Genomic DNA, 17,118 nt, shown 5'->3' on the forward strand with positions numbered 1-17,118 from the left:
ATTTGCAGGAATTATTCAAGACACATACAAACAATGTACATAAAATGGTCATACATGTATGTTACCATTTCACAATAATTTTGATACAACAATCACTGTTGTAAACACATATGTATGCATGATTAAATGTTGACACCTTGTCATTCCTCGGTCAACGATTTTTTCCATGTTGCTTCAAACAATTTCCTTCTCTCAGCAATTTTAGAGTCCCCACATCCAACAGATGCAATATTCAAATACAATGTGACGCAGGTTATAATGTTATACACGTATAGTAATGTAGTGTACAACATACAATTTGTACAGTTGAATGCATGTGTGGTAAATTTAACTAGCATTACTTGATTAACTAGGGCGGTGGTATTGTACTGTACTGTGTAAGTTATAAAATAGATGTCACTCTCACTTTATGTGTAGATAATTGATAAACAATTTCCATGCAGATCGTGATTCTCAATACTTGGCATTGATATGTCATTTTATGTTTCACTATCAGGGTGCAGGACAATCCTCTAGTTAGTGTTATCCCCACCATTCGATAATTCCAATTTAAGACTACAACATGCACTGTGCATCACTATGAATTCCTAGTGCCCCACTGATCTTAATGAAAGGTGAAGATACCGAACAGTGATCAATCTCATAACTCCGGTAAGCAATACAAAATAAATAGGTGGGCAAAAACGGACCCCTGGACACACCAGTGGTTATCAGGGGTGGGATTAGGTGCCTAGGAGGAGTAATTATCCCTTGTCGATCGACCACTTAATGCGTTTCCATGCATAACGCTGTTCTGTGACATCACATTGTTGGTAGCTAATGGACAAGTGCTTCACCTACTTTGAGAAAAAAGCGATGCATATCATAATAGAATAGATCATCAGTCATCTACACGGTTTTTTTTCTAATGTAGAGACAGAGGTACATAAAAGAGGAAAATAATTTAAAACAAGTCAAATGAGAAGCGCTGCACATATTTTTTATAAACAATATATACATGCTATTTTTTTAGATTTTCAGATCATCATGATATTTAGTGAGGGGTGACGCTGAAAGACTCCTCGCACAGTTATATTTGCCTGTAGTGGTGTTCTGTACGAACTGTACACCTTTTCTATATATAAAATATCATTCCAGTCCACTCTATTAAATCAAATCTGACTCATGCTCTTCTGAGCTAATACCACCATGTAATTCCTCTTCAATTCATTCATAACGTAGGCGATAGAGCAAAGCAGCACATCTCGGTATCGGCACGTCTGTGAATGGCAGGGTACAATGCATTCTTTTTGTTCGTTCCAAAGGTTGCAAAGGTTAAAAGATATGGTCAGATAAATCACATTCCATTGTGAATTCAAATTGAATAAGTGTCCTAGTTTTGTGGTAGAGTCACTTCTGTATATCAAGTTGAGTAAACTGCACTGATAATCATAAAACTGAGAACCGGCATTTTTTTTTTTGGTCATCAAACTGTAACATATATGCTGATTGACCTCTGATATTCGTTCGACCAATTCAACACACCCGTCCCTTCGTTTCTGGGGAAACGAAGTAATATTGTAGAAGTTATCTGTTTTGAAATTGAATAACTGGACTTCACCACAGTTAAAAATAAGACTACGGCAGGTGAAGATAATGAACAGTGATCAATATCACACTTCCTACAAGCATAAGAATAAGACAGGTGAAGATAACGAACAGTGATCAATCTCACACCTCCTACAAGCAATGCTAGATAGTTGGGCAAACACAGACCCCTGGAAACATCAATAGAGGTGGGATCAGGTGCTTATTAAAAGTAAACATTCCCTGTAGACCGGTTACACTCGCCGTGAGCCCTATATTTTGACCAGACAAACTATCTGACGTGTATGCAGTCAGGTGGTCATCGTAGATTTGATGCCGTTGTACGAGTTTTGACTATCCGATGCCCTCTCACCAACCATTATCACTACATGCATCGTTGATCAACCTTTTAAAACATATTATCGACATGTAATTTTTAATAGTGGACATGTAATTTACTGTGCAAATTTTTCATCTTCCGCGAATTATTCCTTCACGAAGTTCAAAAAAATACCTCTGGGACGATATGTTACAGATTCAGGATAAGCTTTACAATTCTGCATAATATTAAAGGCAAGAGTCAATTTATTGCATTTTTCATACCATAAGATAAGCTTCATATACTGTAGCATTTAATGTGTTAATTACTTACCCCTGAAACAAGAATGGTGATTTATAGTTTATAGTTTCGCATAATACATCTTGTGGAAAGATCACATATGACATATCTTTCTAAATAACCGAAACTTTCATATATGTCTTCAGATGTCAGCTTTAACACATGGTGTAGCATAGGGTTTGATCCAGATAATCGGTTACACACGAACAAGAAAACCACAGAAACTGAAAACTCAAAAAGAACCACTGATAATGTATAATTTATGATGCAGACAAGTTAGAATGAAACTGGTTAATATAATGTAATGTTGATGTCGTAATTAATTTTTTTTTTTAAAAAAACAGGTTCTCCAAACGGAGGTAGAGAACCATAAAAGAGTCACGAACAAGATCGAAGAAAGGACGAACAAAATTGACGAAAGAACGAACAAGATGGACGAAAGAACGAACAAGATTGACGAGAGAAGTTCAGAGGTCAGTATTTCAAACTTGCAGTACTTAACATTTAATTCCTTCAAGATTTGTTTTATAGTGTTAAACATGAGAGGAAATCTGAAAATGTCTAAGAGATATATCACGTTATGATTAAGTCTAGTCATAGGCAGTCTGTATCGTGATTGCTTCTGCAGTCAAAATTGAAGATTGATATGGAAATCAAATACAAACAGTGATGTTGTTTTTTTATAAACACATCATCATATATTCAAAACGTGCATTACTTTGAGTTTTTGCTCTATTGTTGTATATTTATACATCAATTTTTATTTTTTTTTAATTTAACACTGGATGTTTTCCATTTTATTTAAAAGAAGTAATATGAGATTTACCACTGTATGGTATTTTCGCTTTCTCATAAGCTAGGCATGTATTCATATCTCAATTTATTAGTTTTAAAAATGGTGTTACTGATAATGTTACTTTTTAGTTGTAGCTAGTCCTAATATATATTTGACTCATTTATTATATCGTAGTGTTACATTGATTAACTTGAATGATGCTCATTCTTTGTTTTAAAGTGATTCTCTTGTTGATACATAATACAATTGTGAGAAGGTTTATTGTTTTTACTGTGTGTCTTATTAAGGTCTTCCGTTTCAGACGGAATACCGTATATTGATTGTACGGTTTATCATTTGGGTCTTGTGTCTTCAGCGGAAGACCCTTCTATTATTTTATTATTTCTTTTTTCACGTTTCTTATTGAGGTTTTCCGTCTCCTATGGAAGAGCTTACTTTTTTCTACTGTATGTTTTTCCCAGCCATTTGTCAAAGAATTTTAATGAAATTTTCAGCAAAGTTGTCTATTGATAAAGCTACTGTACGTGCCAATTTATGAGCGAAACATCAATTCCAGTGGCGATGTATATCTCTTTTAGTGAGTTTTAGGGTGCCCGAATTATCCACCTATCTCCTCCGTAACCATCAAGCTAGAGTATTGGAAAGTTGAGGCAAGATAAAGTCATAATTCTAGATGTCTGTAAAGGCGTTCCACTTGACCGGGAAGTGATTCGCCTGAACGCTTGCCTGGACCTGCAAAAAACAGAAAAAAAATCGTTGATTTCTGTGATTTTTATATTTGATGTAGATTATTTCTTTTGTATGCAATATTTTTAAAAGACATATATGACAAAAGATTGCACTTTTCTAACATCTTTTTCTTCCTATGAAGACAAAAGGGCTGATATATCACAAAAGGGGTCTACAAGGGCTCAAAACATCAGTCAAATATCTTCCAAATCATTGGGATTAAATGTAGAATATAAAATCTTCATGACAATCACTATCTACACATATAATTGTTTTGGTCGTATGTGACGTAATTAGGGATTTAAGGGGTCAAAGAGAGTCAATTGTTCGGTTCCTCTAGCTTAAAAACAAACAAAAATATTTCGTAAATCATTATTCAGTGAAAGTTCCTCAGAATATTGTTCTTTAGAAAATTTGCTTTTCATTGTTACACTAAATCCTCCCATTTGAGAGTTACAGGGTCGGCCCCTATTTTGATAACTCTAGGCTGTTTCTTCAAATAAGGGACCGAGAACAGTCTAAAGTATTTTAAGTAGATCCCCTGAGCTATGTATCTTTTGATATAAGTCATTCAAGCGAAACTGTTCTTCTTTACGATCACAATCTAAAGATATCGTTATTTAGGTAATGTATTACGTAATTGGTGGATTAAGGGACCAAGCCCATAATTTTTGTATCTCTTATTTCTACAAAAGGACAACTATTTTATAAAGCATTATTGAACAAAAGTTGTTAAGAACAATGCTATTCCGAACCTGCACTTTTCGATTTCTCAATAAACCCTCCCATTGGGGAAAAACTGGGTTAGCCCCGATAGAATACTTCGTAATCGGTATAGAACTTCTAAATGCTTATTCAACAAAATGTTTAAAAACAAAAGACCTTTTTTCATAATAACAAAAAAGGGCTAGCCCTTCAAATAAGGGACACAGAAGAGTATAAAGCCTCTTAAGTATATCTTCAGAGCTATTTATATTTTGTTATAAGACAAAGAAATGAAACTGTCCATCTTCACGATCCCCATCTAAACATACCATTATCTATGTGATATGTTTCGCAATTAGGGGTTTAAAAGGTCAAATCCATATTTATTTATCTCTTATATCTCGAAAAGGACAACTGTTTTGGAAAGCATTATTGGACAGAAGTTGTTCAAAATAATGTTCTTAACAATATGCACTTTTCATTTTTTTTTTCACTAAACGAGTTACAGGGTCGGGCTCTTTAAAGTACTTATATAAATGTCTTGAAAACGGCAAAGAACTTATGAATGCTTATAAAACAAAAATGCTTAAAAAGACAAGACCTCTAAGTTCATACAAAGGGTATTGCCCTTCAATTCAGAGGTCCAGAGGAGGCTAAAGCCTTATATATACCCATTTATCAGTTTCCATGATTCTATGTTGTTTGCACCTCTACCCTAGATATAATCAGTATGGAAATTGCTGATGTTGATTCAATTTCCAAGGCTGCTTATTCTTTGTTTTTTGTTTGAGTTGGTCCACTTTGTTTACTTATTCAAACTTGCTTTTACATTATATTTCTCTCAAATTTTTGTTCATTTCTTATTTCATTTTTATAGTGTTCATTCATTTACATAGTTTATTTTTAGTTTTCTTTTTGTGTTAATATTTTTTCTTATTGTTATCTTTTATAAATTATGTATTCTTAATGCATAGTTAAATTAGAATCTTTCTGGGTACGAGTTAGCTGTACTAGTTGTCAACGTAATAGGGTCAACTCGTTCCACTTGAGATTAATTAAGTCTATTTTTATCACATCGTACATTTTGGAACAGCTCTTTGGGCGAATAAGGCATGCCCTAATTCGCTCCGTTTTTAACATTGATTGGCAAGCCTAAAGACCAAAAGCATGTAGTCTGCGTTGTAAATACGTTTGTAGATTAGTGTAGTTGTAGTGCTAAATGTATTTATATGTAGTTTTGTAATTATTCTCTGTTAATATTGGCCACATTATGTAATTATTTTCGTTTCATACTATTACTTGGTTCCGAAATTTTGACAATCTGATTGTTCGTGTCGTATGTCATTTTATTGCTTTCTCTATTTTTTGTTTGCATTTGACCTCGTATCCATGTTTTGGATCCGACACTTTTAGGTATCGGGTGTTGTTGGAACTTATATATATATAAAACACTAAAATGACCAACGACACGAACAACAAGATTGTCAAATTTTCGGGACGACCCGTCCCTTCTTCAAGACAAACGAAAAGAATTACATGCATAGCTCTTACACTTGGACGAATTTGGCTCCATTTTTTGGCACGCTGAAGAGACATTATTTGTCGAAATGGACATCTGGTGCATCAAAATTGGTACCGCATAAGGTTTACATTATGACCCCTGGGTCGAGGCCTCTGCTGGTGGACTGTTAGTCCCCGAGGGTCTCTACAGCCCAGTAGCTAAGTACTTCGTTACTAGCTTGAACATACGGATGTATATTTAATTGCTGTTATAAAATTTCAAAATTAAGGATTATCTCCCTCATGCATAGCTCTTATCCTTGGACAAATTTGGCTCCACTTTTTTTGGCACGCTGTTTTTAGCTATATTTAGCTCTAAAACTTCATAATTATTTTGGATTTCAAACATTTCGGTTGAGCATCACTGACGAGACATTATTTGTCGAAACGCACATCTGGTGCATCAAAATTGGTACCATATAAGTTTTACATTATGACCCCTGGGTCGAGGCCTCTGCTGGTGGACTGTTATTTCAAAACCCAAGACCTTTTCTTTGATATTAAGAAAAAGTGTTTGGGCATTCCCATAAGGGGCCCGAAGTGTTTAAAGTATTTTCAGTATGTATCCGAGTTTATGTTAAAAAATGGTAATATATTGAGATGGTTAGTCTCTTAATAATAGCACTTCTCAACATTCTGTATGTATAAATCCAGTGACGTTTTATGCTTTTCTGTACCGTCATATCTCATCTATTCTGAATCTTACAAAAAAACTACCCGTTGTTCGCAACTGTATCTCTTCTAGTTAAGGTAACCACCGCGGTGACCGAGAGGTTAGAGCGTTCGCCCCGCGAAAGGCCGGGGCTCGAATCCCGGCCGCGACAGGCCAAAGCCGTTAAAACAGAGAGTGACAGTTCCATCGCCAAACGCTCGGCATCAGGTGTGAATGTCACGGGTCCTCGGAGATGACCTTAAAAACGGATGACAATGGCCATAAGCGCCGAGCATAGGCCTGCATTTGAAACCCTTCACCAGTCTTGGTGACGACTGTTACGGCACGTTTGGTCGCCCGGCGACGATACGTGCGGTACGTTTCGTCGCCGACGACCATTCGTGTCACACGTTTCGTCGCCAGCGACCAAACATGCCGCACATATCGTCGCCTGGCGACCGAACCTGCCGTGAGGGTGAACACGAATGGTCGTCAATTTTAGGCCATGCCCGAGCACGAATGATCGCCACCCAAGCCCCCTGTTTCAAACCCCAACTTTGCTTTTGTTTTGCAGAAAATGTGCGTGTGAGTGTGTGTTCGCTCGTGTGTGTCTGAACAAGTAGTTGAGTCAGTCGCAGTTTTAAGTTGAGCAGCCGGTTGCAAAAAGTCGGGAACAAAGCCAGGAAAACCCTCGCAGGATAACTTGACAGCAGAAAACCCCGTATGGCATCATCAAGAAATTCACAGTAGCCACATAATTTCATATCTGCTATTCGCAACTATATATGTACAGAGCGCGGCCCGAAAAGAAAGCATTCTGTGTTCGAACACATAATCCAGCTGAACATTTCCCGAGTTGTTAAATTATGTGTTTTCACTTGTATTTAAAAACAATTGTGCGGGGTTTTTTTGTGAGCATCCTAGAACTTCCAAACGTATATTAAAAAAGAAGTCTGAAGACGATGCATTTATTGGTGTAAAGCTTTAATTAATTCTAAGTGACACTTCTTTAATATTCATTCATTCATAGGATTAACAATCGTCTGAGACAATTGAAAAAGCTACAAGATCGGAAATTGTATACAATACACATAAAATTGAACAGGTGGAGTAAGCAAATATAAGCAACTTACCAGGTCTGAAGCATCCAATAGCATGAAAGGCGAAGATAACGAACAGTGATAAATCTCATAACTCCTATAAGCAATACAATATAGATAGTTGGGCAAACATATCTAAATTCACTCCTCTATAAAGGCATCTTATATAATTTATGATATATATTTTATTTTGAATAAGACATATAATAATTGTTATAAGATATCTCATATAATTTACAGTTGATAGTATAGCTCATAAAATATATAAGATATCTTTTGAACTATATAAGATATCTCATAAACTTTATAAGATATGTTTTTATAATATATCTCATCTATATTTATGAAATATTTTTAAAAACTTTATGAGATATCTTAAACCAAAAATGTAAATAAGATATCTTATAAAGGTTATGAGATATATTATATACTATGTAAGATATATCATACATTAAATGAGATATCTTATAAAAACATATTTCATTAAGATATTTCAATTTTTTTTATATGATGTCTTATAAACTTTATGAGATATCTTTGATGAGGAATAAATGTGAAAACGGCGTAAAATAAGGATGGTATGTATGTAAGAGCATTGTGTTGTTAAAATATTACAACTCGTGTGTTTGCAAAATAAATTCACATCAAATTCCATCCAGAAATACCCTTTTTTTGTTTATTAGCTAAGTATCGTACTTGACTTGTGGCACAAATGTCTGCACGTATGTGCGTGTGTAATGCAAAACAAACTTTATTACACATGAATGTACACAAATACATACGCACGCACACATACATGCACGTATGCGCACATACATGCACACATGCACACGCGCACACACTCACTCAAATACACACAGACACGAACGAACACACACTCACACACACATTTTCTTCAAAACAAAAGCAAAGTTGGGACAGGGGGCTTGGGTGGCGACCATACGTGTTTTGGGTATGACCTAAAATTGACGACCATTCGTGTCCACCCTCACGACACGTTCAGTCGACGAGCGACGATACGTGCGGTATGTTTGGTCGCTGGCGACGAAACGTGCGGCACGAATGGTCGTCGGTGACGAAACGTGCCGCATGTATCGTCGCCTAGCGACCAAACGTGCCGTAACAGACGTCTCCATATGAGTGAACAAATCTTGAGCGAAACGTTAAGCAAGATACAATCAATCAACCCGTCTATTGCGGGAGATCTTAATGTTTTTCTACTGTATGTTTTTCTTCTATATTATTATTATAATTATTATTTTCCTTGGTATTTCCCTCGATTTTTCCACCATTGCATGATCGATTTTGATGAAATTTTCAGAAAAAATTTCTTTTGGTGAAGATACTTTACATGCGTACTAATTATTGAAACGTCCCTCCCGATCGGTAGTTATCTCCCATTTAGTGCTTTTTTGAAGCACGACTTGTTCACGTATATCTCCTCCGTAACTATCAAAGCTAGAGTATCGAAATTTAGAGACAAGATATCGTAGATGTTTTTAAAGACCTATGTTTTGACCGGAAGTGATTCGCCTAAATGCTTGCCTTATCCTGAACAAAATGGATGAGAAAATGTTTCGTTGATTTCTATGCTTTTTGACATTTGATCTACATCATCATTTTCTAGGCAACATTTTGTGAAAACATATATAACAAAAAGAGTGTACCTTTTCAACATATTTCCGTCCATATGAAACAAAAAGGGATTACCCATCAAAAAGGGGGTACAGAGGTGCTCATGGTCTCAATCGAATATCTTCTAATTCATTAACATCTCGTGAACAGTCGTAGATCATAAAATGTTCATCATGGCAATCACTAAATACACATCTAATTGTTTTTGTTAAATGTTTAAGTGGTAAAAAAGAATCAATCGTTTGTCTCTTCTTACTTGAAAACAACAAATATTTTGAAAAGCATTATTGAGCAAAAGTTGTTTAGAATACTGTTTTTAATAATGTGCAGTTTTCACGTTTTCGATAGGGACCGACCCTGTGACTCCCTAACTGGAACAATAAGGGATTTACAGGGTCGGCTCCTAAAATTACTTATTTTGATAACTTGAAAATGGTAAAGAATTTCTGAATACTTATTGAACAAAAACTGATTGAAAACACAAGACCTTTCTTTTGATATGAAGACAAAGATGCTGGTCCTTCAAATAAGGGGTTCATAAGAGTATAGAGTCTTTTAAGTATATCTCCTGAGCTATTTATATTTTGTTATAAGTCATAGAAGCAAAACTGTTTGTCTTAACGATCCTCATTTACACATATTATTATTTAGGTCATATATTAAGTAATTATGTATTTAAAGGGCCAAAACCTTATTTTTGTATCTCTGATACCTTGAAAATGACTACTATTATGTGAAGCGTTTTTAAATAAAAGTTGTTCAGATTTTTTTTTTTCAAACAAGGCACTTTTCATCTGTTCACTAAATGTTCCCATTAGGGAGTTACAGGGTCGGCTTCTTTAAAATACTTATTAAAATAACTCGAAAACGGCAAAAAACTGAATGCTTATTAAACAAAAATGTTTTTAAACTAAAGATATTTCCTTTCATAATAAGGAAAGGGGCTGAACTTTCAAATATAAGGAGGGGATGACATTTTGCTGTTTTACAGACTAATAGATTATGCTACACAAGTATACTCTATACCAGTTCACAGAGGAGTAAATGAGAAAACTTTTGATGTGTAGTATATGCAACTTCTTTCATGAATGGGTCTGTCAGATGCAAGAAATGAGAGTACGTGAAATGAAAAATACAGACGTTTTTGACAATTTTAGTCCACATTACTTTTATTATTCAAAAAACTTGCACAGTATATGCATATAAAAGGCATGATACAATCTGTTTGATCAGGCTGCATGGTTTAGAACCAATCGTGTTTTCATTCCTTGCATAAAGTCAACCATAAATGTACAAAATGTGCGTTCTGTGTTTTTCTCAAACAATTGTGACTTTGTGACAGAAAATCCACATTTAAGCTCAGTAAAACATATTTTATCAAACTACAACCATCATTTCCATAATCTATACACAATTCTGCATCAAATCAAATATATTGCAATTTGTTCTACCTTAGGTTGGGGTCATCTTCGAATTTGATCTCGTGAGCAATGCACCGCTTCACCTTTCATATTATTGTCACATTGACTATGAATACGATTTCCAATTTTGCACATGTAAGTTTATTTAAAATGAATCACATTAACTATGTAATTGTTTCCAGATTCTGAATGAAATAGAACAGATGAAAAGAGACATAAGACTCCTATGCAAAGCGGGTGAGTTTTTCATGATAATTAAAAGCTTTGGAATTGTTTTGATTGGATTCAGAGTTCAATTAAATCTTAGTTTACCAATCAATTAGTATCACCTGACACAATGATCGAGGAAGAGGTTAAAAATCCGCCAACAGAAATACGGGATGCAGATAAAGGTATGACTTATAACTTGTAGTCCAGTGTAAATTGGTGAATTTGTGTTTCTGTAAATCAAAATGACTAGCAACGAGATAAGCTCCCTTTCATCACTTCTTTATAGAAATACAATCATTATTATGTCGTTTTCGGTGCTTTGAGCTTATCTCCCATATAAAGGTCAGATGCATTATCATTGCATCGCTGTATGTTAGGTAGTTTTCAATATTGTATCGATCGTTCGGGAACCCATTTTACAATATTTACATGATTTTTAAGAAATCGTGTTTTTTGGCCTGCTTTGGTGAATTTGAAATCAAGAGTAGAAATTTCCGATTTCTTTGTTAGTTGTGTGTTGTGGTATGTACTTATTCGATTTGGCTGTACAATCTCTCAAACTTTTGTCATGAAATTAAAAGTTTACTGGCATAAATTCATGCATTAAGAAAAGACGAATTGATTTAAGTTTTCGCGGATACATGTATGTATGTTTTTAGGATGTTTTTAGGATGCAAATCAGGATTGCGAGTCTTTAAGAATGATATATTGATTTATACTCAATGGCTTTTCTGCACACCAAATTTAAGGGGGTCACAAAACTGCATTACCTGATCACAAAACATACGCATTTGTCATTGCTTTTACGGGGGTCCACTACATTTTATCTAATGGAACTTACGATGATACCAAGTTTAATTTACATATTTGAAACTGCAGTTCGCAAGATTGTATATGCATTGTAACGTATACTTTATATCAGAGAAGATCAATTCGCATGTTAATTACAGATCAGATACCACAACCCTCCATGGTGTCGGATGATATGAAGGTTATTTATGTATAAGATTTCGATGACAACGGTATGTATCTTTTCCCAAAGATTCGAATTCAATCATTCGTCCGTGGCATCATGATACTACACATTCACGGAATGCTATGCTTTACATGCATATGCCATGAGCATTATAGTACGTTATATTCAAATACATTCATAATTTACTTGCTTACACCATCAACATTATATTACCTTATAATCATAATTTCATACGCTTTATATGCTACATCTGTATACCATTAGCATTGAAATACTTAACATTTCGAATTTCCAAAATTTCGGTTTGGGCGTGATGCATTATTTGTTGAAATGCTCATGTAGTGCATCAAAATTAGTACCGTATAAGTTTTACATTATGACCCCTGAGTCAAAGCCTCTGCTGGTGGACTGTTAGTCCCCGAGGGTCTCTACAGTCCAGTAGCTAAGTATTTCGTTACTAGCTTCAAATTACGAATGTATATCTAATTGCCGGGATAAAATTTTGAAAATCATTTCAAAGTTAAGGATTATATCTCCCTCATGCATAGCTCTGATCCTTTGATGAATTTGACTCCACTTTTTTGGCACTCTAGTTTACCTCTTAGCTATTACAAGTTCATTGTTATTTCGAATTTCCAAAATATCGGCTTGAGCATCACTAAAGAGACACTATTTGTCAAAATTGGCACCATGTAAGTTTAACATTCAGATCATTTTATATTCTACATCTTCATATAAGGTGACGATAACGAGCAGAGATCAGTCTAAAAACTCCTATAAGCAATACAAAATAGATCGTTGGTCAAACACCGACCCCTGGACACACCAGGGGTGGGATCAGGTGCCTAGGAGGAGTAAGAACCCCCTGTTGACCGGTCACAGCCACCTCGAACCCTATATCCTGATCAGGTAAACGGAGTTATCCGCAATCAAAATCAGTGTGCCAAGGACGGCTTAACAATCGGTATGAAACACGTCGGACAGCATTTGACCCAATGATAGGTTATATGGATATATGGAAAGTTGACGATATGGAAGCTGAAATCATCCCGTTTGTCATACAGTTGAGTTTTCAGTTTGCCGTTAATGTCTACTTTCGATAAAATATCTAAGTGTGAAGCAGAAGTGGGCAAGAAATATTCGTTATCTTCACATTGTATTCAAACATACAAGAAACATTAATTCCATGTTCAAATCCCCCATGAGCACAAATTGAGTTCCATTAGTAATTTTTGTTCTACATTCTTATGAGATAGAATATATTCAAATGCTTCTATATGGGTAGAATTTATATATTAGCAGTATATTCACCCATATGTTGATTAGACATATCACACTTAATTCTATATAAAAGACATCAGTCTTTATCTTTGGATATTTTAGTTATCATCAATGCCAACTGCAAACTAAAACATAACTTTATGACAACGAAATTATTTCAAATTTTCCATCGTAAACATTTCGTGTTACGTCTCAACTGATTCGATATGTGAAAACATGTTCATCGTATTATCAATATTGAAATCGAGGCATAAAACTAGCAATTGACTTGATAATATAGGTATTTAACGGTATTGGATATATGGTCGTTACAATGATCTATATATAGTTATCTGACGTGTTTCATACCAACTTCTAGAAAGTTCTGGACACACTGATTTTGACTACGGATTACTTCATTTACCTGTTCTTGGTATATGATGGATTCAATATTGGTTAACGTCCCTCTCGAGAATATTACACTCATATGGATACGTCACCACTGTCGTTGAAGGGCTGCCAAATTGTGGCCTATGTTCGGCGCTTATAGCCTTTGAACAGAAAGGAATTTTTATCGTGCCACACCTGCTGTGACACGGGGCCTCAGTTTTTACGTTCTCATCCGAAGGTCCGTCCCATTTAGTCGCCTTCTACGACAAGCAAGATGTACTGGGGACCTATTCTAACCCGGATCCCCACGAGACTGTTCTTGGTATAGGGTTCACGTTGGGTGAAATCGGTCATTAGGGGCCGCTTACTCCTACTAGCCACATGGGTTCATATCTGCCGTGTCCTTGGGTCCCTGTTCGCCTTATTCTTAATTTTGTATTTTAATGGGATATCATGAGATTGATCACTGTTCAATATCTTCATTATCTTCACCTTTCATTTGTCACCGTTCTTTATGAAAATTTTTCATTAATTACTGTTTATATTCTTAAAATTTTATAATTTACATATTATATACACCGTTAACATTAGAGTATTTCTTATTCACGGCAACCTACCAGGTCACTTCTATAGTGAAAAGAATGGCTTCAGCTTCTCCGTCGCTAATTTATGTCGTAGTGTTCTATATTCATCTACACACGGTATATGTGTCTCTCAACTATTTCTATATGCGAGGGCATGTTTTCTGCATACGACCAATGCTGTTATTTTAAGATTATATATAAAAGCGACATGGCCGAGTATTTGAAATGTCTGTTTTTCATTAAAATAGGGGATGTTTATTCCTCCTATGCACCTGATTCCACTGGTGTGTCCAGGGGTCCTCGTTTGCCCAACTATCTATTTTGTATTGCGTATAGGAGTTTGAGATTGGTCACTTTTCGCTATCTTCACCTTTCATAAAAGCAACATATAACTGACGTTTATTGAATGAATCACCGAATTCACATACCATTTTTATTCAAATTTAATACCCAATGATATATAGTTACACTTTTATAAGTACACGGTATTCAATTTCAGATTCGGATTCAACCGTCCTTGGATTCATCTACTTATTTTCAAAACCTGCTTTGGATAAATGATTGGTTTAGAAACTGAAATTGGAATGAAGGGTGACTAAAATGCAACATGGAAGCAGAGAATTGTATTTATTGCAAAAGAGTGTGTTTTCATGTATACTCTTTAATGTAGATGTGCTTTATCTTCATCTGTGTCTTTAATTACATTATCATCGATGGGATTACGTGGCGTCGGTGGCCGAGTGGTTAGGCCGTCAGACTCTCGACCGAAAGGTCGTGGGTTCGAGTCCTGGCCACGGCAGGGCTGACATTGTGTCCTTGGGAAAGGCACTTTACATGAATTTCCTCACTCCACCCAAGTGTAAAAAGGGTACCTGGCTATAGACAGTGAAAGATATTGTTAGAATGTTAGTGCTCTAGCGCTTGTAATGGCAGCTTGCACTGTATGCTTCCTAGGAAGCTGAGAAAGTTCTAGATTGATATAAGGTCTGCCGGGGTAATAATGTACATTGATAATTGTAAAGCGCTCTGAGCAGCATACGCTGGATAAGGCGCTATATAAAACCAATTATTATTATTATTATTATTAGAACATTCTGCAAAAAAAAAAGAAGAAAATTATTTAAAAAACTAGCAAAGTCGAACAGAGTCTAGATGATAGAAATACTTGATGTTTCAAAGTACACTTTATGGATGATGTTCAAATATATTTACTGAATATTTAGGTAATTCATTATGAATTCTTTGATTTTGATTGGAGGATTAAATCTATAAAAAACTGACATTGATGACATGTTATGTAAATCATTTTCTTTTTTTCAAATCGTCACTTTCTTTTTCTTTAAATAGAATTACAAGTTTTAGATGTAACTTGACTTATCGTGTGTCTTACATTACACAGTAACTAAACTACCAACTGATGTGAAATGAACTGTCGTTCTACTGTTATAATTAATGTTGTATTATTATTCTTTAAATAGAATTACAAGTTTTAGATGTAACTTGACTTATCGTGTGTCTTACATTACACAGTAACTAAACTACCAACTGATGTGAAATGAACTGTCGTTCTACTGTTATAATTAATGCTGTATTATTATTCTTTAAATAGAATTACAAGTTTTAGATGTAACTTGACTTATCGTGTGTCTTACATTACACAGTAACTAAACTACCAACTGATGTGAAATGAACTGTCGTTCTACTGTTATAATTAATGTTGTATTATTATTCTTTAAATAGAATTACAAGTTTTAGATGTAACTTGACTTATCGTGTGTCTTACATTACACAGTAACTAAACTACCAACTGATGTGAAATGAACTGTCGTTCTACTGTTATAATTAATGTTGTATTATTATTCTTTAAATAGAATTACAAGTTTTAGATGTAACTTGACTTATCGTGTGTCTTACATTACACAGTAACTAAACTACCAACTGATGTGAAATGAACTGTCGTTCTACTGTTATTATTAATGTTGTATTATTATTTTTTATATTTGCATCATTATTTTTCCATTACCGTTGACGTAAACATGGTAACTAAGAGTAGGGAAGACGATAAAAGGCTATCTAAGACATTGGCGTTAATGGAATGTTTTGTACTGTTATAACCGATGTTTTATTATTATTATTATTATTATTATCATCATTAATATTTTATTTTTCATTATGACTGTTGTTATTATCATCATTATAAAAGGAAACGACACGGATTAACATTGTTAACATTCATTATTGTCTTGTCATATGCGATGAACATTTCTTTTTCATTGCAACTTTGAACCTTGATAAGATGATCACGAAATGTGTACGCTTGCTTCTTTGTGTTGTATAATGGCAGAAATGTCACAGAGTGTATTTCATTTGAAAGACACAGAAAGCTGTCGTCATTTCATTGCCCATGTGAAATTCTGATTTGGCGTCAATCACTAATGCAATGCCGGCTTTCTCATCTGCTAAACAACAACGCTGCCTATAGGATGCATGATTTAGGGATGTTGATTGATCTAACATTTTGTTGTCTCTGGCTATTTAAATCACATGTATCTTATCAAGTTATGGGGTTCAGGACGGGTGTGAGCGGTGAACAGGGGATACTTACTCCTTCTAAACACCTGACCCCCTCTGGTACATGTGTGTCCAGGGGTCCGTGTTTGTCCTATTCTTGATTCTGCATTCCTTATAGGAAGTATGAGATTGAACACTGCACGTTGTCTTTACTTATTTTATCATTAAGGAAATGCCCCCATTTAATCAGTTCAACTTTCAAACCAAATCAAAAGCGCCACGATATTCATATCCATATGAATAATACGTTTGCTTAATGACATCGCACCCAAAAACACTAAAGCGCTAGGACTTCAAATACTTCTTTGCGAAATAAAAGCCAAATATTAACGATGCAACCATTA

The 17,118-nt window shown here is 35.0% G+C and overlaps 1 protein-coding gene across 3 annotated transcripts in view; it reads left to right on the plus strand.

The window, feature by feature from the left end:
* Positions 1–15,763, plus strand: part of LOC130049876 (transient receptor potential cation channel subfamily M member-like 2) — a 32,727-nt gene extending 16,964 nt beyond the window's left edge. The window contains exons 13-17 of one of the 3 annotated variants that reach the window (XM_056148064.1): positions 2,530–2,658; positions 10,966–11,020; positions 11,107–11,175; positions 11,944–12,015; positions 14,703–15,763. In XM_056148064.1, the coding sequence (XP_056004039.1) occupies positions 2,530–2,658; positions 10,966–11,020; positions 11,107–11,175; positions 11,944–11,999 (309 nt within the window). In that variant the 3' untranslated portion in view covers positions 12,000–12,015; positions 14,703–15,763. Of the gene's footprint in view, positions 1–2,529; positions 2,659–10,965; positions 11,021–11,090; positions 11,176–11,943; positions 12,016–14,702 lie in introns of those variants that run through there. The other 2 variants (XR_008798203.1, XM_056148063.1) reach the window with 2 other exon arrangements.
* The last annotated feature ends 1,355 nt before the right edge of the window (positions 15,764–17,118 follow it).

This window comes from Ostrea edulis, chromosome 8 (genome assembly GCF_947568905.1).
Source record: "Ostrea edulis chromosome 8, xbOstEdul1.1, whole genome shotgun sequence".
NCBI classification, from domain to species: Eukaryota; Metazoa; Mollusca; class Bivalvia; order Ostreida; family Ostreidae; genus Ostrea; species Ostrea edulis.